General features: G+C 44.4%; 2 protein-coding genes across 4 annotated transcripts; both read left to right on the top strand.

Annotated features, from left to right (window-relative positions):
* The first annotated feature begins 428 nt into the window (after positions 1–428).
* Positions 429–7911, top strand: MAGOH (mago homolog, exon junction complex subunit). The gene is made up of 5 exons (XM_049879281.1): positions 429–630; positions 2261–2319; positions 4041–4151; positions 5834–5916; positions 7674–7911. Exons 1-5 carry the CDS (start codon positions 543–545, stop codon positions 7771–7773), a joined length of 441 nt encoding a protein of 146 aa, XP_049735238.1. The 5' UTR covers positions 429–542; the 3' UTR covers positions 7774–7911.
* A 2003-nt stretch (positions 7912–9914) lies between these two features.
* Positions 9915–24010, top strand: CZIB (CXXC motif containing zinc binding protein). Of its 3 annotated transcripts, none has more exons than XM_049879277.1 (8): positions 9915–9998; positions 10219–10302; positions 11572–11628; positions 12008–12089; positions 12294–12325; positions 14103–14180; positions 17257–17322; positions 17778–24007. In XM_049879277.1, exons 1-8 carry the CDS (start codon positions 9993–9995, stop codon positions 17853–17855), a joined length of 483 nt encoding a protein of 160 aa, XP_049735234.1. In that variant the 5' UTR covers positions 9915–9992; the 3' UTR covers positions 17856–24007. The 3 variants fall into 3 exon arrangements, with proteins under 3 accessions (XP_049735234.1, XP_049735236.1, XP_049735235.1); XM_049879279.1 differs by lacking the exon at positions 9915–9998 and adding an exon at positions 11100–11233 and having other exon boundaries at positions 10232–10302; positions 17778–24010; XM_049879278.1 differs by lacking the exons at positions 9915–9998; positions 10219–10302 and adding an exon at positions 10676–11233 and having other exon boundaries at positions 17778–24010.
* The last annotated feature ends 42 nt before the right edge of the window (positions 24011–24052 follow it).

The raw sequence follows: 24052 nt of genomic DNA, 5'->3' as shown, positions 1-24052 counted from the left end.
TGAAGAGGCTTTCCCAATTCACACAGTGTCAACGGTTGAGCCTGGAGGTAGGCAGGACTCAGGATGTTCAGTCAGGGCCTTTAAAGGAGTGGTTCCGACCTCATCAGGGTCAGAGCCCCACGCCCCGACTCTTTCCAGCGACTTCCGGCCTGAATCCCCAACTAGACCCCGAGCGGGTAAAGGAAATCTCAACCTTGACCCCTCCTCCGGGGGAGAGGGGCGGGGCAGCCCTGGCCCCGCCTCTGGAGGAGGGGGTGCGGCAGCCTTGGCCCCGCCTCCGGGTGGGAAAGGCGAGACAACCTCGTTCCCGCCTCTGGGCGAGAGGGGCGGGGCGGCCACGATATGCCTCCGGATAAAAGGGGCGGGAAGTCTTGTTTCCGCTCTAGGAGGAAGGGGTGGATGGCGAAGAAAAATCTTTCGGATGTAGGCCACCGTGCTGCCGGACGTCACTTCCGTGCGCCGCACTCGACGTCAGTGTCAGGCGCTTACAGCGGCGGTGCGGCTTAGTATTAAAGTTTGGCCTCGGTTGGCTTTTGCGAGCTATGGAAAGTGACTTTTATCTGCGTTACTACGTGGGTCACAAGGGCAAGTTCGGCCACGAATTCCTGGAGTTCGAGTTCCGACCCGACGGTAAGGGCGGGCCCCAGGCTGTCCGCAGCGGGGACTAGGCCTCGGGGCGGGTGAGTGGGGAGGTTGGGGGTCCGGAAAGGGCAGGGAACTAGAGCTAGACCTGTGCTGCGCGGGAGTGAAAGGAACGCTCTTGTATACGCCCCACTGGTTCTGCCTTTGTGCAGGGATTCTGTTTAGTGACTTGTGCTTCTAGTTTAGAAAAGAGTGCTCTTGCTGTCGAGTGCAGAGTGGGCAAGAGGGGAAACAGGGCTACTTATCGAGGAGTCATTTACAGTTGTCAAAACAAAAGGGTTGTTGATTGGAACTAGGGTGATCATAGAAGTGGAGAGAAGGATTTAGAATACTCTTGGAGGCAGAACTAATGGGGTGTTGCTGATTGATAGAATTTGGGGAGGAGGCGCTGTGGTGAAAGAAATGAATCAAACATGACAGAAAACTTCTACTAACTGGGAGCACAAAGATGGATCAAACAAGCCCTGATTGTGAGGAAGACGAGCAGTGACAAACAGTGTATTAGGTGCTTTGGTAGAAAGAAACAGAGGGGGCACCTAACCTATACCGAGGTTCGGGGAAGTCTTCCTGAATGAAGTGATTTGAGAGGGGAGGAAGATGAGTCTTTAGGAATGTATAAGAGTTGGTGAGAGTCAAGAACGCATTTTGGAGAGCATTAGCAGCAGACGATCTGAAAACTAAAAAATGCATGGGATGTTTCTTGCAGAAACCAAGTAGTTTGGTTAACTCCAACTTTGTAAGAGGAGAATATTGCAGGAGTGAGGCTGGAAAAGCCGGAGGGGGCTCATCTTAGCAGTATGCTGTGCTGAGAAACTTGGATTTTTCAGAAAGGCAGTGGGGAGCCATTGGTACTATGAAAGCACTAGAGTAATCAGGTCTGTTACTAGATCACTTTATCCACCGCATGGAGAATGAGTTTAAAGGTGAAAGGCAAGAAACAGTGCAGATGTTGTTGCAATAAATTTAGCTCGTTTTACATGTGTTTCTTCTATTCTACAGGGTAAAAACCGCGTCTTCTATTTCTTTTTATCTTCTTTATCCCCCAGCATATCTCCAGCTTAGCTTGTTGAATGGCACACATGGAGGCTCACAAAGGGCCTTGTATACTGCACGCGCTCAGTGATAAAAGCACAACATTTCCATCACAGGAATAGATCAGAGGGTTGCATGATCATATGATAATATATATAACCAGCATTTTACAGATTTCAAAATGCTTTCAAAACTCATTTGGGCCTCAGGAGGCCCTGTACGCAGGTAAGTTATCAATTAGAGTCCCTATTTTCAAGTGAGGACATTAACCCATAGAGATGTGATTTGCCCAAGCTCACAAAAGAGCCTGCCTGTATTCTGTTAGCACACCTGAGCTGCCTTTTGCAAGAAATATAGTTCAGTGTCAGCTATAGTTTTGGCTGTGAGGCTGTTTAATAGCCTAAAGTGAAGAGCTAAAAAGACTAGTATTGTTGAAACACCAAAGGTTTAAATAGTAAATCCGTTAGACAATTTGAAGAGAAAGTTGGAGGATACATTTTGAGCAACAGCTGATAGTATTGGTAGCTAATGATGCTTTGGTCTTTTGTTTTCATTGTACACTGAATTTGTTTTTTGCTTCTCACAGGGAAATTGAGATATGCCAACAACAGCAATTACAAAAATGATGTCATGATCAGAAAAGAGGTATGAGCCTTCTGAGAACCCTTCATTCACTGCAGTTCAGCCCTTTGCCTTGTGTTGTTTTTGTTCTTCCTGGGAGTGGTATTAAACACAAAGAATAGGGCAGTAGACATATGTCTGTTGGCAGCTTCTAAAGTCTTCCTCAAATCTTCCTTTAGTTTGTGTTTGCTTTTTCAATGCTGAATCAATTACTAGTAATCATTTGGAGTCTGGCAGATCTAGGTTTGAACCCTCAATCTGCTGCTTACTAACCATATGATCTTGGGCAAGTTCCCTGGCTGAACTAGCTCAGTCTCAGTTTCTTCATCTGCAAAAGCAGGGATAATAAAACCTGTCCTCCTCACAACTCCTCAGTACTCTTGTAGAATTAAATACATTATATATAAGGTCCTCGGGGAAAGGGAGCATGAGAAAGCAGTTAACATTCATTGAATGCATGTTAGACACCAAGTCTGGCACTAGGTATTTTACATATATGACATATATGATCTTATTTAACACTAAAAAAAAAAAAAAAAAAATTTTTTTTTTTTTTTAACTCTATTGTAAGCCCATGTGATGGGTTGTATTATATCCCATTTGGTAGATAACTGCTTTCAAGTTGATTCTGACTCATGGCAACTTTATGTACAATAGGACAAAATGTGACCCAGTCCTGTAGCATCCTCAAAATGTTCAAGTGTGGCATGTTCAATTCCACTGCGGCTGTTGTGCCAATCTGTCTCACCAAGGGTCTCCAGTGCCCTCACTGGGCCCTTTATTTCACCGAACATGTCCTCCTCTAGTAATCGATCCCTTCTAGTGACATGTTTAAAGCAAACAAGTCAGACAGTATTCTGTTATGATCCGTAGTTTTTACTGGCTGGTTTTGGAAGTAGATCACTACTTCTTTATTCTTAGTCTCTTAGTCTGGAAGTTCTGCTGAAACCTATCCACCACGGTGACCCTGCTGGTATTTGAAATACTGGTGGCATAGCTTCCAGCATCACAGCAACATGCAGGCCACCATGGGACAACAAACTGACAAACGGGTGGTGGATATCCCTTTCACAGATAGATAAATGAAGCCTCAGATATTAACTAAGGGGCTTATTCTAAGTCACCCCTACTAGTAAGAGAGAGAGTGTTAATTTCTCAGTAAATTCAAACCCATACCTACCTCTCCCATCTCTCAAGTCCAGGTGCTGCATTTTGTTGTGATTTCTACTACACCATTAAGGCTTTATCAAAGCTACTCTTTCCTTTTAACCAGTTTGTTACATTTGAAAATGTTTTTATATTGAATATATTTTCATACTGTTATATTTAATTAGCAGTCACTTCATGCTTACCGACACATCAGCATCCTGATTTTTTAAAAAATGTGCGTTAGTATGCAAAATGTATTTTAAAAGACATGTCTCTGCTCTTCAGAAGCATGTCATCAGTTAAAAATAACCAGGGTGTGGGACATGATTACTCATCTTCTGTTTTGGGTTCAGGTGTGAATTGGATATGTGGCAGAGAGAAAGTCCACGTGAACAGGATGTGCCAAGAGGCTAGAAGGGCACTTCTGACCCTGTCTGTCTCCTCCAGCACGCTGTCCGTGGTCAAGCCTAAATGTCTTCCACAAACACAGGTGCCAGAAGCAAGTCACCAGGAGCATTTGTTTTTATTACCGTCTCTACCTGAGTCAGGGAACTACTTGGGGATACCATTTAAATTGTTTTTTAACTTGCTTTCAGGCTTATGTGCATAAGAGTGTGATGGAAGAACTGAAGAGAATAATTGATGACAGTGAAATTACCAAAGAGGATGATGCTTTGTGGCCCCCTCCTGACCGAGTTGGCCGGCAGGTGAGTGGTTTAGCAACTCTCCCTCTAGTATGGAAACCTTACCAATGGAAGATGAAATTACAGCTCTGCACAAGACATCAAATCCACCATTTCAGACCTGTAACACTGGCAAAAATGTACATGTGCCATTTCGGGCCCATTAGAGTGGCCAAAAATAATCCCAGGTGTTAAAAAGGATGTGAGAAAAAAGGGAATATACTACTGGTAGGAATAAAATTGGTACAACGACTTTATGGAGCAATTTGATACCATCTGGCAGAATTAAAAATACTTGTACCCTACTTTGGAAACCATGATGGCGTAGTGGTTAAGAGCTAATCCAAAGACTGGTAGTTCAAATCCACCAGGTGCTCCTTAAAAACTCTATAGGGTAGTTCTACTCTGTTCTGTAGGGTTGCTGTGAGTCCAGATTGACTCGATGGCAATGGGGTTGGCTTTTTTTTTTTTTTGGTATCCTACTTTTAGAAATTTTCCTGGAGACATTTTCACATATTTACAAGGGGATGCATAAAAATGTTATCGCCACATTGTTTGGTTATAGTAACAAAAATTGGAAACTTAATTCTGCTTCAATAGGGAAATGGTATACTCTAAAGCATTTAAAACTAATGAACTAAATCTCTATAACCCAACATGGATAAATCTCAAAAACAATGTTGAATTAAAAAATCAAAGATACATATAGCGTGACCACTTAAATAAAAATTTGAAAACGTATTACCAATACTGTAAAAACAGGAGTGGAAAGAATACACTCCACCTTCAGGGTATTGATTAGTTAACCTCTGGGGATGCAGGAAAGGAGAATGGAATGGGGGTGAAGCTAAATATTATAATGTTTTATTTCCTTAAAACCTGACCCAAGCATGACGAAATACTAACACTTAAAATCTGGGGAACACTGGACTCGTTGTTTTCTCTATTTTCTGTTCAAATTTTTCGTAATTAAAAAACCTAAGTAAAAAAGTAGGAAAAGTAAAAACTGTATATAAGCTTTTGTGTGAGACACTGACTTGATTTGTAAACTTTCACTTAAAGCACAATAAAAATTAAAAAGTAAAAACAAGCAGGGTCCACTAGAATGTAAGTTATATGAGGACAGAGATCTTCGTTTGGTGTGATTGGTTTTACTGATCTTTCCCAAGCACAGAGAACAATCCCAGCATACAATAGATCCCCCACAGATATTTTTTGGAAAGTTCATGAACCTTTCACTGTTTAAAAATTGAGACTCAGGTCCTGCAGCTAGTAGGTGGCAAAGTTGGGATCAAACCCAAGGTCTGGAGTTCTTTTTCTTGTCCCGTGTTGCCCAGATACGTAGATCCTTTGCTATTTTTAAAGCACAGACCTGCCCATGTCACTCTACAGGGTAAAAAAAATGAAAACCCTCATACAAAAAAAAAAAAAAAACACTATAAATTCCTCCAAAGCGCAGATATGGTGGAGCCTTGTGGACACAACTTTCTCTAAGAATATAAGCTTCTCAAGGGCGAACAGTATTTCATTTATCTCTGTTACTAGTGCCCACTACAGCTTAGTGCTCAGTGAATCTGTGGCAGTGAACTGGCCTTATGTGGCCATCTGTAGTAGGTTTGTGTGCTTTGGCAAATGATGAACCCTTCTTCTGTGTGCATGATGAAAAGGCCGATTTAGTGTGACTTAATTTTTTAAAATGTTTTTAGGAGCTTGAAATCGTCATTGGAGATGAACACATTTCTTTCACAACCTCAAAAATAGGTTCCCTCATTGATGTTAATCAGTCCAAGTAAGTATGCATGATCCATACATCCAGTTGTATCTGTTTTGGAGCAGATTGTTGGGAAACCCTTAGCCAAACTGGGAGCATTATGGGACGATCTGGTGCAAAATGCAAGGCAGAGGTGCGGGCAGCTTTGTACCCCTCACTAGAGAGGGACTCCCCCAAAGTATTTTTGAGGACTTGACCCTGTTGCCTTTGGTTTTTGAGTCAATCATTGCTACTAAGAGCTTCTCAGTGACATACACACACACAGTATGCATAGGAACAGCCACAGTGGATAAGAATCTGCCCAGAAAGAAAACAAAAAAATGCCAGTGCTCAGGATAAACTATATAGAGTCACCCAGTCTGAACTGCTTCCTCAGTGTTGGCTCTTTAGTGCATCTTAAAAGTCTGACTTTAGTGAAACCTGAAATTTTTTAGGATCTAATTTTTAAACTCATGTTGTTGACAGGAGGGAATTATAAAGTTGAGACATGACTCTATGTGCTACAAAGAGTCCTTAGAGTTTGGTAACCTCTTGGCTCTTTTTTTTCGGTGGGGGGAGGATTTGGGATTAGATACGGCTCATTTTTAGTTGGGCCCAATCATCTTCCTTTGGACAGCTTCTTTGGTGACTAAGAAAGCCAGTGATTCCAGCCTCTTAGTACTGCTTAGTACTACTTTGAAAAAAAAAAAAAGTTTTCCTAATTCTGGAAATAATACATACTCATTGTAGAAAGGGAACCCTGGTGGCGCATTGTAGAAAATACAGGAAATGTGGGAAAGTAGGAGGAGGAAAAGTCGCCCATAATCATATCAATTAGACAATCACTGTTAATATCTTGAAGTATTTCTAGTTTTTTTTCCGTGCATTAAAAAATATATAAATGTTTTTACAAGTACAGAGTCACGTACTACCTAACTTCCATTCAGGTAATGTCCTACCCGCATGTATGTCCATAGTTCTGTAAGTTTATAAGAATTCAGAAATCCTGATCGGAGAATGGGACGTAGCAGGCGTAACCAAATGTAGTGAACACAGTAGCTTTCTGGTGGCTATTCAGTAAATACAGGTACACTACAGTATCCCATGTAGCTTTGCTATTAAGTACAGGCAGTCCTGATGAACTACCAACTTTTACATACAGCCCTAAGTTACGGACCAACCCCGGAAAGCCTATTAAAAATTCAAGGTACATACAATGGTTGGTAATAACAGACACAAGCGCTGCTTCGCAGTGTGAATCAAAACATTATTACCTTAATGTATCTGGAAGTGTTTCTTTAATGTTTTTTATGCATGGAAAGATACACTGTATACTAAGACAAACATTTGACTAACTGATGTTAGATACGAACTGTACCTGTTTGATTTACGTACAAATTCGATTTAAAGATAGATTAAGAAACATAACTTGTTTGTAATTCCGGCACTGCCAAATTGATATAGCATCCAAGTCACATAGTGTCCTATTTCACAGAATGTATTGTGTACGTTAATTGATGTGTGACTGTAATTGAGATCAATGTTATTTTAATAATTTTTTCACTTAATATAAGCATTTCCACATTAAAAAAACAGTATGTTTAAATGACGTCATTATATTCCATTTTCATATATCGTCATTTCATTCTTTTTGGACATTTGGGTTGTTTTTAAAGTTTTAATGCTATAAATACCTTTATGATGAGCATCTTGGTACAAAAATAATCAGGGTTATTAAATGGTATTTTCTGGAGCTTCTCACAGCTTTTAAAACATTTTTTCCTCTTGTGTTTTAGGGATCCAGAAGGCTTACGGGTATTTTATTATCTTGTGCAGGACCTGAAGTGTTTGGTCTTCAGTCTTATTGGATTACACTTCAAGATTAAGCCAATCTAGATTGAATATTGGTGTGGACCTGAGGGGGTTGGGAGTAGTTGTTTTTAATTCCCATTATCAGGAACTTTTTGTGTATATCAGGGCAATATTTTTTATAAACTGTAAATGATTGTCTTTAATAAATATGATAAAACCCAATTTTTATTATTATAAATACTTGAATAAGTGTTATTTGAAGAGCCATGTGAACTCTTCCTCAGTTACTTTTTAAAACACTAACAGCTCTAGTGGTGCAGTGGTTAAGAGCTTGGCTGCTAACCAAAAGGTCAGCAGTTCAAGTCCACCAGCCACTCCTTGGAAACTCTATGGAGCCGTTAAACTCTGTCCCTAAAGGGTTGCTATGAGTTGGAATCAACTCGATGGCAATGGGTAATGCCCTAAGTATTACTGCCCCCAAAATACATGTAACCAACCGTCTAGATTACAGGAGATGAGAATAGAGAAACATGTTTTTTAAAAAGCATGAAAATGCAATCAGCAATATCTAGAGGAAACTCTAAGACATAGTTTCTTCAATAGATAAACTGCAAGGGAAGCAGAAATGGAGTGGGAATCTGTAGATAAAAAGATGTTTGGGAAACACATTAATCAAGACTATGTTTAAACCCTATTTGGATCATGTCTTGAAAAGAACTGTAAAATTGACACCAGTAAGGAAATGCGAAGACTGGATATTTACGTGTGAAGTGCTATGGTGCTTTAATCATCTTTTAGAGGTACATATGTAGCTGTTTTAGTATGGAGGGAAAATGTGGTTTGATATAACTATTAATAAGAGAAAATGCCAGTCTCAGTTTTCCAGTAATCCATTTTAAATTCAGAATACCAACACTCATTAAGAGCTGAGACTAAGTTGGTACAGATAATATTGGGAATTGGCTCAGCAGGTAGATCTGTGTTCTTTTTCCTGATACACTGCATGTTTTAGTGAGGCACATTGCTGGGTGAACAGATCGTGGGCCTGCATGGGACTGCTAAGCCTCTTTTGACTGAACGGAGGTGATTAGTCTAAGTTCACACCTGTCAAAACAGGCCAACTTGGGACAAGGCCCCAGATGACTCCCTGGACAGTGTTTTTCCACTCCACTGTCTCCTTCAAAGATTGGGAGGCAAGTGGGTGGTGGAGCTGAGACCTGAGATCTCCCTCCGGCCGGTGCACCTCCTGCTATAGGTAAACAAGGTACTTGGGCCAAAGAGGCAAGTTGGTGGTAAAGTAGACAGAAAAACAGGCACTCCAGATTTTAAAGAAGTAACGATAAAAAAAAAAAAAACGATAAGGGCCTCAAAAAAGCTGTAGGAGTCTAAAAGGGGCTGTTGGCTTGTAACGCGAACACCCACAGCTCCTGTATACTTTGAAGTGCCCTGAACAAGAAGACAGGTAAAAGAAAAACCAAAAAAAAAAAAAAAAAAAACAGTGCCGTCGAGTCGATTCCGACTCACAGGGACCCTGTAGGACAGAGCAGAACTGCCCCATAGAGTTTCCAAGGAGCGCCTGGGGGATTCGAACCGTGGACCCTTTGGTTAGCAGCCGTAGCACTTAACCACTAAGCCACCAGGGTTTCCACGTACAACAAGATTTGGTAAACATATAATAGACAAGCAAGATGGGAGCCCAGAGAAGGGCCAGCAGGAGAGGAGTGTCCAGTCGTGAGCACAACGAAAAAGGAGGTGGGAAGGAGCCTAGAAACCAGGTCTCGGGGGGAGGACAAAGGTACAGTTTAGAGAAGAAAGAGCCCCCCACTCCCAAATTGCGAGGCTCTCCCTGTACAGGGGGAACAGAGGCCAGGCTGGGACCAAGTGTAGAGTTGGATATGGGAAGATAGAACAGTTAAGAGCCAGGAAAGAGAACTGGCAGAGGTTTGGGGCAGGGAATGTCCTATTCGTTGTGATATCCCTCAGTCTAGCTTCGTGCTGGCACAAAATCGGCGTTTGGTAAATACTTGCGGAATTACGGATTTCTGGAGGCAGGTTTCCGCGGGTCTGAGAGCCGGGTAATTGCAGACAGCCTATCTCCACGGACTTCACCTAACGGAAAAACGCTCCGCGGGAGAAGGAAGCAGCGACGCGCAGAGCCCACCCGCCCAGGGGGTCCCGCCCCTCGCCCCGCCCGACGCACGCTCGAGGCCGCGCACTGCGGATGCGCAGACGGCGCCCGCCTTTTACGACGGGCCGGAAAGTAGCGGCCGCAGCCTGCCACCGCCGGGCTGAGCAGGGCCACTATGGGGGTGAGGAGAAGGGGAACCGCTCCCGGAGCGGGGCGGGCGAGGTGGCGTGGATCTGGGAGGCCGGAGCTCGCTCCAGGAGGGAGGGGAGGAGTGAACGCTCGCTGAGAAGGAGCGGGCAAGCAGAGCTTGTTCTGGGAGGGGCGGGGCTGAGCAAGGGGTAGGCGCTGGGTTTGGGATGCGCAGGCGCGCTGACGCCATCGCTCGGGGCCTCTCTTCTCAGAAAATAGCGCTGCAGCTCAAAGCCACGCTGGAGAACGTCACCAGCCTCCGGCCTGTGGGCGAGGACTTCCGGTGGTACCTGAAGGTGCAGCTAGTTGGGCGGGGCCCTAGGACGGAGGAAAGGGCGGAGCATCCGAGAGGCTGTAGGCATCAGAGGATTTAGGGTCGGGTGTCGGGGGCCGGACCCCGGACCCCGGGAAACGTTTTCCGTGTTGGTAGTTGTATGATTACTGGCTGATCTCAGTATTGAACAGGCCAGGAGCTTTCCCCCGGGCAAGATAAAAAATGTTTAACTGACACATTAAACGTTCATTTTTGTTTTCTGGATATAATTTTATTTTTAAGAATTTATTGGTTAATCCTTAATTAATGGTGCTTTGGAACTCCTGCGTTTAATTTTTCTCTGCCTAACAAAATGCACGTTGAAGGGACCTTGTGATTATTAGTAAGGTGAATAATTTGTATTGTAAATTGAATAACTCGGTAAGGTGAATTATTTGATTAAAAAAAAACCTGTTGACTTCAAGTCAATTACCAGTCATGTCCCTTTTAGGACAGAGTAGAATTGCCCCATAGAGTTTCCAAGGAGCAGCTGCTGGATTTGAACTGCCAGCCTTTTGGTTAGCAGCCAAGCTTTTTGATTAGGTTTTATTTATTGTGAAATCTTTTGTTTAATTTTATGCCTGGCTTAACCCCTTGCTACTCCTCCTCCACCCCACAGTGGTAAATCTGCTACCCTGATGGCATGGTCTACAGAGGTCCCTCTCTTATCCAAGCAGTTTGAGGCCCTTCACTCTTCCAGATGCCATAATTTCTGCTCTTTTACTCCTAGTCTAAATCCCAGAATCCGTCAGTACCTAGCAAAAACCCTCTCTCCTTCAGGAAACCTTTTCTGACCACCTTTATTTCCAAGTATTTTGAAGCCCAAGTTCCAGCACTTATTTGGGGAATCAGCGTTCTTTGGCCTCAAGAAGCACAGTCTAGGGAAGGAGACAAGAAAGAATACAAACAGAGTGGTCAGTACTTATAACTCATGGCAACACTGGAAGTGCCTAACCCAGTAGAGTGGGTGAGGGGCTTTTCAAAGCAATTTCTGTACCACGTGAATCTTGAATCCCCAGTTAAATTGGGCACTTCTTAGAGGAGGGTGGGCACACCAGCATGAGAAACAAGTTGGCCTGTTCTTTGTCCAGAGGAAGTCAGGTTATGTCCTTGGTGGGCCTGGTTGTAAGGATGAGGTGAGATTGTGGACAGGGAGGTGGGTTAGGAGCCTGCCTACCTCACATTGTTTTTTACCTTTCCCTCTGTCTCTGTAAACTGAGCCGCTGCTTGACTGATACTCTTTTCTCCCAAGATGAAATGTGGGAACTGTGGTGAGATCTCAGAGAAGTGGCAATACATCCGGTTGATGGTAACTGCCCACCCTCCCTCCTCCCCTCCACATGCACACACACACCACCACCGCACATACACCTCTGGGCAGGGATTTGGGGAACCTCTAGCCCCAATCTCTCTGGTGCTCTGGACCCTGTTTTTATGGTTTGGGGATGGCAGTCATCAGTGTGAAGCAGTGGGAACAATATTCATCTTTGGGATGTGAGGCAGAATTCAAGATCTAGGAGAAGCCCTTTCCTCACTCGCAAGAAGCCTCCCCAGGATTCTTGTCCTGACAAGTCACTCACCCTGTCTGGGTCTGGTCTCTTCACCTGAACACTAAGTGGTGGAATTCAAGCTCAGGACCCTTGCGTCTAATTGATATATGACCAGAGGTTCTGTTTGCCCCTCGGCAGGACAGTGTGGCACTTAAAGGAGGACGTGGCAGTGCCTCCATGGTCCAGAAGTGCAAGCTATGCTCTCGGGAAAACTCCATTGGTAGGTCAGGCCATAAACACTAAGCTCAACCAGGCTGGCTCCCCTGTTTCCTGGTACCAGACCAAAAGCAGGCTTGTGCTACCTGTGGGTGGGCCCAGGCCTGAGGCATTTGTGCAGGGAATACCCTCCTTCCCAGAACCATATCTGGGTACCTGGGCGGGGCCTCGGTGTGGACTCAACTTTGTCTTTTGTTTTATATTTCAGAGATTTTGAGCAGCACCATCAAATCTTACAATGTAAGTTTTCTATTACAATGGCAAGCATAGTGGAATTAAATCTAAGCTGGGAGTCCTGGCCCTAGAGTTATATCTGCATCAGAGTGAGCTGCCCTGGGACATTGATTCTTTCATGCACTCAACCAGCCATTTATTCATCGTACACTGACTGACAGCTTGGTAGGGAAAAGACTTCATAAACAGGCTGTTGGCAGTGTCTCCTTATAAGTACTGGGCTGTGGGATCTCAGGGGACCTTTGACCCAGCCTGGCCACTCAGTTTCCATGGCTGAGAGTGCTTACCTTGTCTACATCTTAAGGGACTAGTAAGTCTCTGAAACCGTAGGTGGGACAGCCCTTTGAAGGGTGTCTCCACTCTTGATACTGTCCGTGTTATTCCAAACAAAAAACCGGTTATCATCGAGTCAGTTCCAACTCATAGCGACCCTACAGGACAGAGTACAGCAGCCACATAGGATTTCCAAGGAGCACCTGGTAGATTTGAAATGCCAACCATTAGGTTTGCAGCCATATCTCTTAACCACTACACCACCAGGTTTTCCAGAGTCTGTGTTATTAGGTAGTTAAATATTACCGTGTGTCTTAGTCATCTAGTGCTGCTATAACAGAAATACCACAAGTGAGTGGCTTTAACGAACAGAAATTTATTTTCTCACAGTTTAGGAGGCTAGAAGTCCAAATTCAGGGCACTAGCTCTAGGAGGTGGCTCGCCCTCTCTTGTCAGCTCTGGGGGAAGGTCCTTGTCTCTTTTCAACTTCTATTCCTAGGTTCCTTGGGCTTGCTTTCTTTTATACCTTTTATATATCAAAAGAGGTTGACTTAAGACACAAGTTATACTAATACTGCCTTTTTAACATAACAAAGAAAATCCATTCCCAAATGGGATTATAACCACAGGTATAGGGGTTAGGATTTACACACATATCTTTGGGGGACACAATTCAGTCCATAACATTATGTAACAAATTAGTTCAAAGTTGAGGTAGGGGACACGTTCTTTGGGTCTGTTTGTTTATTTAAAGGACTGTTATTTGTATCCATCTGTTCTTACTTAAAATACCTCTCAGCTTTGTCTGGAAGTTAAAGAGAGAAATCAGATGAGGATCCTCCCTTAAGGAAATCATGATCTAGTGGGCCCATCATACAAAAAACAAAGCAGGGCTCAACCAAGAAGTGCCTCAACAGTGCCAGGCATGTGGGGGTATGCACAGAGTTTACAGTGATTGCTGGAATGAGAGTGAAAGTCTAAGCTACTGATTGGGGCCCTGAGCCCATGGGTCAGGTAGGCATGAATGTCCTGCCCATATGACCCCCCCAGAGGTGCCTTCTCCACACACATAGCCCGCTTCAGAGGCATTAAGTCAGTGCTGTGCCCTCACAGCCTGGCAGATAGTTAGCAAAAGTTGGGTTAAGTGTATTGGGACTGTTTGGATGATCTGGAGATTTTATAATTTAACATTTTTATTTGTATTTTGGTATTAATAATTCTATATATCATTTGTTGAACACAGCATTGGGTACTGTACTGGCTACTTTACATGTTATTTCAGATTCTCACAATAGACACTGTAGAGGTTTCCTCAACTCCATTTGACAGTTGAAGGTCTCATGGGAGCAGGTACCCAAGGCAGACTCCTTTCAGAAGGAGATGAGCTGTTCCAGGTCCTATTCTGGACCCATAGGGGCCATCAGGGCACACTTAGCAGGAAGGACAGGTGGCATGGGATCATTCATAGGGCCCAGCTGGGTCCCATCTCCTCAACACACTTTCCTTCCAGGCTGAAGACAGTGAGAAGTTCAAGACAATAGTTGAGTTTGAGTGCCGGGGTCTCGAACCAGTTGATTTCCAGCCTCAGGTGCGTGTGTCTTCCTGGCGAACCTGTGTCTTTGGAGAGGGGATGTAGGACGTGACAGCCGAACTTAGCTTCCTGCTGAGACCATGGACTAGGGATTCTCCTTTCTAAGAATAATAATAAGTAATTTATTAAGTGCCTACTAGATGGTCGCTATGATTCGGAATCCACTTGACAGCAGTGGGTTTGGTTTTTTCTTTTTTAGATGCTGGCCACCACGTGCATTACTTTTTTTTCTCTTCTCCAAGTTTTTTTGTTTTTTGTGCTCTAGGTGAAAGTTTACAGCTCAAGTTAATCTCTCATACAAAATTTTATATACCTATTGAAATGGTACACTATATGCAGTCCCTACAATGTGACAGCACACTCCCCATTTCCACTCCGAGTTTCCTGTGTCCATCAACCAGCTTCTGTCCCTTGTTGCCTTCACATACTGCTTCCAGGCAGGAGCCACCCATTTGGTCTCCTCTATCTGCTTGAACTAAGGAGCACACTCTTCATGAGTATTATTTTATGTTTTTTATCTGCTTGAACTAAGGAGCACACTGTTCATGAGTATTATTTTATGTTTTATAGTCCAGTCTAATATTTGTCTGAAGAGAGGTCTTCAGGAGTGGTTTTAGTTCTGCTAACTGACGTCCGGGCCCGTGTCTTCATTGGTTCCTCTAGTCTCAGTCAGACCACTGTCTGGTCTTTTTACATGAAATTTGAGTTCTGCTCCACACTTTTCTCCCGCTCTGTCAGGGACTCTCTGTTGTGTTCCCTGTTGGGGCTGTCATTGGTGGTAGCCAGGCACCGTCTAGTTCTGGTGTCAGGCTGATGGAGTCTCTGGTTTGTGTGGCCCTTTTGTCTCTTGGGCTAATATTTTCCTTGTATCTTTGGTGTTCTTCATTCTCCTTGGTTCCAAGTGGGTTGGGACCAATTGATGTATCTTAGATGGCCACTTGCTAGCATTTAAGACCCCAGACGCCACTCACCAAAGTGGGATACAGAACATTTTCTTAATAAAATTTGTTATGCCAATTAACCTAGATGTCCCCCAAAACCATGGTCCCCAGGCCCCAGCTCTAGCTACTCTGTCCCTCTAAGTGTATGGTTATATTCAGGAAACTTCTTAGCTTTTGGTTTAATCCAGTTGTGCTGACTTCCCCTGTATTGTGTGCTGTCCTTCCCTTCACCCAAGATGGCTCTTGTCTGCTATCTAGCTAGTGAATTCTCCTCTTCCTCCCTCCCCACCCTCATAACCATCAAAGAATGTTTTCTTCTGTGTTTCAACCTTTTCTTGAGTTCTTAAAATAGTGGTCTCATATAGAATTTTCCTTTTGCGACTAATTTCACTTAGCGTAATGCCCTCCAGATTCATCATGTTGATATTTCCTTAATTCTTCATTGTTCTTTATCATTGCATAGTATCCCATTGCGTGTATGTACCATAATTTGTTTATCCATTCGTCTGTTGATATGCACGTAGGTTGTTTCCATCTTTCTGCTGTTGTGAACATGGATGTGTGTATATCTATTCGTGTGAAGGAGTGGGATTGCTGGATTGTATGGTACTTCTATTTCTAGCTTTTTAAGGATACGCCAGATCAATTTCCAAAGTGTTTGTACATTTTACATTCCCTCCAGCAGCGTATAAGTGTTCCAGTCTCTCCACAACCTCTCCAACATTTATTTTGTGTTTTTTGAATTAGTGTTAGCCTTGTTGGGGTGAGATGGTATCTCATTGTAGTTTCGATTTGCGTTTCTCTAATGGCTAATGATCGTGAGCATTTCCTATGTATCTGTTAGCTGCCTGAATGTCTTCTTTAGTGAAGTGCCTGTTCATGTCTTTTTCCCATTTTTTGATTGGGTTATTTGTATTTTTGTTGTTCAGGTGTTGCAGCATCTTGTAGATTTTAGAGATTAGACGCTTGTTAGCTACGTCATAGCCAAAAGTATTTTCCTGGTCTGTAGGTTGTCTTTTTACTCCTGGTGAAATGTTTCGAAGAGCATAAGTGTTTGATTTTTAGGAGCTTCCAGTTATCTAGTTTCTCTTCTGGTGTTTTGTGCATCATTAGTTATGGTTTGTATTCTGTTTATACCATGTATTAGGGCTTCTAGCGTTATCCCTATTTTTTCTTCCATGATCCTTACCATTTTAGATTTTATATTTAGGTCTTTGTTCCATTTTGAGTTAGTTTTTGTACATGCTGTGAGGTATGGGTCTTATTTCATTTTTATTTGCAGATGGATATCCAGTTTTTTCAGCACCATTTATTAAAGAGACTGTCTTTTCCCCATTTAACAGACTTTGGGCCTTTATCAGATATCAGCTGCTCATATGTGGATGGATTTACGTCTGGATTCTCAATTCTGTTCTGTTGATCTATGTATCTGTTGTTGTACCAGTACCAGACTGTTTTGACTACTGTGGTGGTATAATAGGTTCTAAAATCAGGTAGTGTGAGGCTTCCCACTTTGTTGTTCTTTTTCAGTTGTTCTTCTTAAGTACTGATTTACTTATACGGGGGCCTCTATGCCCATCACTTTTACATGTTACCTCACTTAATTCTCCCAGTAACCATATGAAGTTATTCATCCTATTATTCAGATAAAGAAAGAACCTCAGAGATTTTGTGACTTGCCCAGGGTCACAGTTAGTAAGCATAGGAGCTGTAATGTGAACCCAGAGTCAGTGCTTGTCTCACTTTACTAGTACAGCATGTTCACCACACAGCAGCAAACCTATGATCTAGGCAGAAGAACTAGTATGTCATCCCTGTTTCATAAAAAAGAAGGTCCAGAGAAGGGAAGTGACATGGGCAAGGCCCATCAGGAGTCACGGGTAGTGGAAGGGTTTACCCCAGCCCTCATGACTCCTGGTCGAGGGCTGTAATTTGGAGGAACAACCTTAGTTTTGCAGCAGTTGCCAGGCCCTGGAAGCTCAGCAGTTATTCCAAAACAGCTGCCCACACTGCATATCTGTCTTCCCATCCCAAAGGTACTGTGAGAAGAGGCAGCTCCCTGGTGAGCCCTCACGTGCCAGCCCAGTGTCTCCTTTCCCTCAGGCTAACCACTTTCTTTCTGTCACCTGCAGGCTGGGTTTGCTGCCGAGGGTGTGGAGTCGGGGACAATCTTCAGTGACATTAATCTGCAGGAGAAGGTATTGGTCTTGGGGGCCTTACAAGGTGCTAGAGGACAGCTGGTGGAATTACCCTTTTGTTGATCAAGGCTCATCATTGGAGAGCCGACTCTTGGAGCTTGCTGGGCACACATATTGCTGGATATGTTACTACCCTGCAGAGAAGAAAGCTTTGTTCTCAGGCCTTGAAGGAAGGACAGAAACTTCAATATGTTTAGCACCGATTAATATAGTACTTACTGAGCTCTTCTGAATGCTGGGCCCTGTGTACAAAACTGAGGCTCGGAGGAGTTAAGTGACTTGCCTAAAGTCAAAGCTAGAAGAGCTGGAGTTTAGGCCTGAGCTGTCTTGTTGTTAGGATCACACATGTTCATGACTATCAGAGCCTGAACTGCCCCTTTCACATCCCAGTTCTCCACTCTCCACACTGACCTGGGCTCCCTCTTGAGGCTGACGTTGCCCATTTTATTTCACAGGATTGGACCGACTATGATGAAAAGGCTCAGGAGTCGGTGGGAATCTACGAGGTCACACACCAGTTTGTAAAGTGCTGAGCCCTCTCTCTGCACCCTTGCCCGTAAGAACTGAGAATGGAGAAAGTGCCCCAAGCAACAGAGATGCTGAGACTGGTCCCCCATCCTGCGTCTCCTGGCAGCTGTCCCAAGCCCTCAGAGTCTTGCGTGGTGGGCTCTGTCACAGCGTCCCAGGCCCCGGACAAAGCCCCTGTTCATGCTGCACTGGTGCAGGCGGGGGAGTCGGGCAGCAGCAACCCCCGCCACAAGTAAGAATGCACAGGAGGTCCCTGACTGCTTCCTGGCACCTTCCCACAGTTCAAAACCCTGCACCTGATCCATCCTGTAAAATACCTAGGAACACATCACTTCTAAGGGCGCTCCAGCTCTGGAGGGGCAACAGGTTAACCCAGAGACCAAAGATGTTGAGGCCATCGGCACAGAGGGCAGCTGGGCCTGTGGAATGATGTTGTGAGGCCAGTAGTTCTGAGCCGAGACTCTGCATTGGCCCAGGAATCCATTATTTGGTTTCCCTTCATATTCTAGGGCTAGGAGAGGTCAGCAGCACAGTCCTGTCATGAATCTGCTCTACAAAATTCCTGCCAGGTGGTCATCTGGTCTCTGCTTACTTGCTGAGACAGGGCACTCCCTGCCATCAGGAGCCCATGTGAAAGCTCCTCCTGAGGCCGAGTCAGCCGCTATGCTCCCTCTAGCTCCTCTTGCTGGTCCTCATTTGTCCTGTGGCCACCCCTAGGGATAATTTATGACCGGTGGTGTTGCAGATCAGTAGAGAAGTTACTAACTGCTCAGTAATGGTGCTGGGGCAATTGTTTAATTTTATGGAATAAAATAAGATTGTATCCCTCCTTCACTCCAAGGAGTAGTGGTCTGGACTGCTTTGGAACTGTGTATAGTAGACTAGTAGAGCCCTGGGCTCAGTGTCTGGTCCACTGCAAACCCCTGGGCGAGTGCCTCCCCTCAGCATCTCTTTTTCTCCATCTGGAAAGTGAGGGCCCTTGCAGCTCTGATGTTAGTGATGTTAATGAGATCAGTGAGAACATAGTGGTAGCATGTCTCAGCCTGCACCCTAGGACAGCAATCTCCAGTGCAAGTGATAGACATTAAAGCTACTGGAAGAGCGGACAGTGGGGAGATGAGACTGGATGGGTCGTAAACATCCTACCCATTCTTGTATGGACAGTCTGTGAAGATCCTCAGTATGCCCTTCCTACATTGTTCCTGAATGGTTAAAAAGTATCTCTGTTAGCCAGTAGTATTTTTTTTTTTTAAACTAAGTCTGTGTCTAAATACTTGGCTTTTTGTGAATAACAATGAGATGAAGGCTAGGTAAAATTAGGCTGCATTCCAGAAGTGTCCAGGGTCTCTACCTGGCTAGGCAGCCAGTATTTCAGAATGCCTGTCCCATGCCTCTGTGAGCACAGTCCCCCCAGGCTGAGCCCTCTCCCTGTCAGTCCATCAGGGCTCTGGAGGCTGCTTTCTTGCCAGGCCTCCAGAAACCCACAGGACTCTCAGTACTGGACACCGTGGCTTTCCTGGCACCTTTTACGCATCTATTCATTCAAGGGCCATCCCTGCACAAGCTCTAGAGGAAGGAGGATGAATCAGACCCAAGCTCTCTTTTCCAGGAGCAAGTGATCAAGTAGGTATATAGGCCACGAACTGAAACAGTAGCTCCCAACATAGCTGTACATTGGGTCACTTGGAAAGCTTTTGAAAAAGGCAAGTTTCCTGACTTCATTCTTCCTGAATCAGAATCTCTGGAGATGAGGCCTGAGATTTCCTATTTTTTTCAAAGCATTCCCAGCTGAATCTGATGGATCCAGACCACCATGATCATTAAATCAGATTTCACAACAGCAGGGATTAAATGAGACAGTGCAGGCAACATGCTCAGCACAATGCTGGGGCACAGTGTGCAGGATAAACGGAAACAATTACGGTTTGGTTAGACATGCAGATGCCATTGTCTGCACTGCTCCTTAGTGACCAAGTACTCAGTGCGGAGCCAGCCCAGGGTGGTTGTCTGGCCCTGGAGCCGTCAGACTCAGACCAGGGCCCACTCCGTGTCAGGTGCTAGCTAACTGGTCATTTAATCTGCCATCTTGCCTGTTTCCTGGAGATGCTAGAGGAATCTTGCAATGTTTTCAAGTGAAAAAATTGAAAACTGCCCAACAGGTACTTGTCCCTCCTCCTTGAGCTGGGAAACAGCGATGCATAACTAACCATGCTCTTTCTTGGCCAGCTGCACTTTCTCAGGAAAGGGGCTGTTAGGGCTCCCTCTTCTGGACCTCTATTTAAAAAAAAAAAAAAACAGCTGCCATCAAGTTGATTCTGACTCTTGGTGACCCCATGGGTGTCAGAGTAGAACTGTGTTCCACAGGGTTTTCAATAGCTGATTTTTCAGAAGTAGATTGCCAGGCCTTTCTTCCAGGGTGCTCTGGGTAGACTTGAACCTCCAACCTTTCAGTTAGCAGCCAAGCATTTAACCATTTGTACCACCTAGGGGCTCTCTTCTGGGCCTAGTACTTTCCATTTAGAAAAAAATGAGGGTTTAGAACTAAAAGATAAAATCTAACAGGAAGAGACGAATCCCAAGTGCCGATTATAAAAAAAAGCCAGTTAATTTATGGCAGATGAAGAGGAATTTACAAAAGTTCAAGTGATAAAGTCTTGTGGGCTCTGGTTAATTGTAACAAGTTCACCCTAAATCAATAGTGCACATTGACTGTGAATTAAAAATGATCTCAGGCCACATTAAAAGAAGAAGAGCTAGATGAGGGGCAAGCATAGGTCCACGCTACTTCAGACTGGGCAGCCCCTGGCTGTGGTAAATGGGCCCATTTGGTGATGTGCGTGTGCATGAGATTACCAACAGAACTAGCTACACTTGGAGACCATTCCCCGTGAGAACACGGGTTTATTTAGGAGAAAACACTAGGAAGGTGGGGAGAAGGGGCAGACATGATCCACCTTTACGAAGCTGAAGGATTTGCACATAGAAAAAGCAAAGGCAATTGTACTCTAGGGCCAAAGGTCATGTTCCAGGGAGACAGATTTCAGCCCAGTGTAAGGGTGGTTGTTGCTGTAGATCCTGACTCATAGCAACCCCATGTGCATCAGAGTAAACTGTGTGCCATAGGGTTTTCAAGGCTGTGACTTTTCGGAAGCAGATCGCCAAGTCGGAAGCAGAGGCGCCTCTGGGTAGGCTCGAATCGCCAACTTTTTGGCTAGTGGTTGAGCACTTAACCATGTGAACCACACAGGGACCTCAGTGTATAAGGGTGGCTCCTAATTTTTGTCCAGAATTGGAATGTGCTGCATCGTAAGTAGCGAGCTCCCCATGCCTGGAGGTATTCAAGAACAGATTATAGGGATTTGGGCATCAGATGTGATTTAAACAGGACCAGACTTACCACCTCTGAACTCAGAGGTGATTTGATGCACCCAGACAGTGAATCATTGCAATAGACAATCCTGAGAGTTTTTACAACCTTCCATTAAAAATTGCTCCTACATAGAGTTGAACTGAAAAAGTCTTTGTTAAAGGCTAGTCGGTGAGACCACCAAAGACTTTTTTCTCTCTTTTGCAATATCTGAGACAACCATGTTCTAACAATAACAGCTAGAGGAGAAAATGAATCTGGAATCCATTTACTCAAGTAGTTGGCTCCTTCAGGTGACTAAGCTGTGGTCAGTTTGTTTTTACTCTTCCCCTTCTATTGGTGTAAGTGTGCAAGGGAGGCTACCTCCGAGCACATTTTTTGTTTTTACTCTTCCCCTTCTCTTGGTGTAAGTGTGCAAGGGAGGCTACCTCCGAGCACATTTTACATTTTAAGCTGTGTTCACTCCCTCCTGTCCAGCCCAGGAACCTCTAACTACAGCAGGTCGCCATCCGCTGTCTTGTATACCACACACACATACCACACATGCATGGTAGGGGCACGGAGCTGCACAGGATAGTCCTTAGCCCTGAAGACATGGGCAGGGAAACAATCACAACACAGGCGGACATTCAGTCAGTCACAAATATTCACAGAGCCCCACTTTGTGCCAAGCCCCTAGGGCCCCACCAGTTGCTTTGTCTAGCAACAGAGACAGTTGCAGAACCAGTGCGAAAGTGCCATGATAAAGGTTAGCTCAGCATACTTTGGCCATACATATGCACGAGGGACACTAATTCTGTCTTGAAGCAGTGGGGTCAAGGAATGTCCCCTAGAGAAGGTAAAAAGTTGAGCAGAAGATACCCAAAAGGGCAGAGGGGAGGTTATTCTCCCAGCAGGGGCAACAGCAAATAGCATGGCAACCCCGAGGAAGAGATCAGTGGGCCAGCTCCATCAGGGTCTCGCCTGTCCCATTAAGTGGTATGGACTTCTTCCCAATAATTGAAAGTCACTAAAGGATTTTAAGCAGTGACTTCAGATTTGTATATGAGAAAGGTCGCTGACTGCAGTGAGGAGAATGGACTAGAAGGCGAGAATCAAGTCTAGAGGCAGGAGGGCCAGTTAGAGGTGGAGGAATAGACTCCACCTTTTAATGGGAGGAGCTACAAAGTCACCTCGCAAAGGTGTGCACACTGGGAGGGGATGGCTGCCGTCTCCAGCAAGAACCCACCATGTGCAGGCCCCTTCCTGGCTAAAACAGAAGTCAAGTCTAGGAGCAATGGGTGGATGGAGAAGGTATGGCCCATTCTTCTGGGAGGGGACATACAAGCTGGGCTAACGAGGACGGGAGGACACTGCATCGGTGCTGGCAGGAACGGTGCAGCCACTTTGGAAAGCAATCTGGGAGTTGCTCAAAATGTTACACATAGACTTGCCACATGACTCAGCATTTCCACTCCTAGTTATATATCTAAGAGAAATGAAAACATGTCCAAATAAAAACTTGTACACAAATGTTCATAGCAGTATTATTCTTAATAGCCAAAAAGTGGAAACACCCAAATGTCCATCAACTGATGAACAGATAAATGAAATGTGGCCTATCTAGACAATGGAAGATTACTCGGCCATTAAGAGAAACGGTGTTCTGACACATGCTAAGACACGGATGGATGGAGTCAGCTACATAGACAAGCAGGTATTTTTAGATGGATTTTAAGGATTAAATGAGATAATGTATTGAAAGTGCTTTGTGACCGACTCACAGTATATGCTCAATTAATGTTAGTAATTATTACATTCGTGTTGTTATACAGGGGCTGTAAATATAGCATTGCTATGAGTTGGAATCGATTCACTGGCAATGGGTTTGGTTTGGTTCAAAGAGCCCTAGTGGCTCAATGGTTAAGTGCTTGGTTAATTGAAAGGTCGACTGTTTGAACCCACCAGCTGCTCCATGGGAGAAAAGACCTGACCATTAGCTCCCATAAAGATTATGGCCTAGGAAACCCAAGAAAGCAGTTCTACTCTGTCCTGTAGGCTCACTGTGAGTCAGAATTGACTCCACAGCAAGCAACAGCATAGGGCTCTTAAAAAAAACCAAAACCAAACCCATCGCCGTTGAGTCGATTCCGACTCATAGCAACTCTGTAGGGACAGAGCAGAACTGCCCCATAGGATTTCTAAGGAGCCCCTGGTGGATTCGAACGGCCGACCTTTTGGTTAGCAGCCGTAGCTGTTAACCGCTGTGCGACCAGGGTTTCTGTAGGGGCTCTAGGTGAATAAATAAGGCAGCAGGATATAGCGCAAAAGGACCCAGAACTGAAATCGCAAAACCAGAATTCTAATCCCAGCTGTGCCACTAAATCCCTGGGCAAGCCGCTGGGATCATGGGTAAAACGAAACACAAAAACCCTACCTTTAGTAGTGTCGTAATGATAAACTGGAGAAAACAGTCTGTTCATTTTGCTCAATGGAGAGGCTTCCCCACCTGCAAAATGTTAAGAGCAATCTTTTCTGGCTTAGACAAGCCAAAATTTAGCACAAGAGATTCAACTGGTTAAAATAAAAACACACCAATTCTAAATCCTTATGTGGCTTCAGCACTCCCTAAATTCATGGGAATCGTCTTTATTGAACCAGAATTTGGGATCAAACAGCAGCAGCAGTTTACGCCTTAAAATAATTAAGCGATTTTGTAAGAGGAACAGGTTTATGGAGAGGATGTCACCATTTCCCACCATTCACCTGAAGAGCCAGGAGCCAACGGAAATGGCATACTGCCAGAACTTAGTGTTCCAAAGTTCTTTGTGGGTACTTGGGAATTTAGGTTAAAAA

Source organism: Elephas maximus, chromosome 3 (genome assembly GCF_024166365.1).
Source record: "Elephas maximus indicus isolate mEleMax1 chromosome 3, mEleMax1 primary haplotype, whole genome shotgun sequence".
Classification (NCBI taxonomy): Eukaryota; Metazoa; Chordata; class Mammalia; order Proboscidea; family Elephantidae; genus Elephas; species Elephas maximus.
This window is presented reverse-complemented; position numbering and strand designations above follow the sequence as displayed.

What these genes read in the sequence shown, in the direction of transcription:
- MAGOH (XM_049879281.1), top strand. Translation starts at nt 543, where the DNA reads ATGGAAAGTGACTTTTATCTGCGTTACTACGTGGGTCACAAGGGCAAG. An exon ending in GTTCGAGTTCCGACCCGACG is followed by an intron (nt 631 to 2,260) that starts GTAAGGGCGGGC and finishes TGCTTCTCACAG; the next exon opens with GGAAATTGAGATATGCCAAC. An exon ending in ATGTCATGATCAGAAAAGAG is followed by an intron (nt 2,320 to 4,040) that starts GTATGAGCCTTC and finishes ACTTGCTTTCAG; the next exon opens with GCTTATGTGCATAAGAGTGT.
- CZIB (XM_049879277.1), top strand. An exon ending in GCACCATCAAATCTTACAAT is followed by an intron (nt 12,326 to 14,102) that starts GTAAGTTTTCTA and finishes CTTTCCTTCCAG; the next exon opens with GCTGAAGACAGTGAGAAGTT. An exon ending in ACATTAATCTGCAGGAGAAG is followed by an intron (nt 17,323 to 17,777) that starts GTATTGGTCTTG and finishes TTTATTTCACAG; the next exon opens with GATTGGACCGACTATGATGA.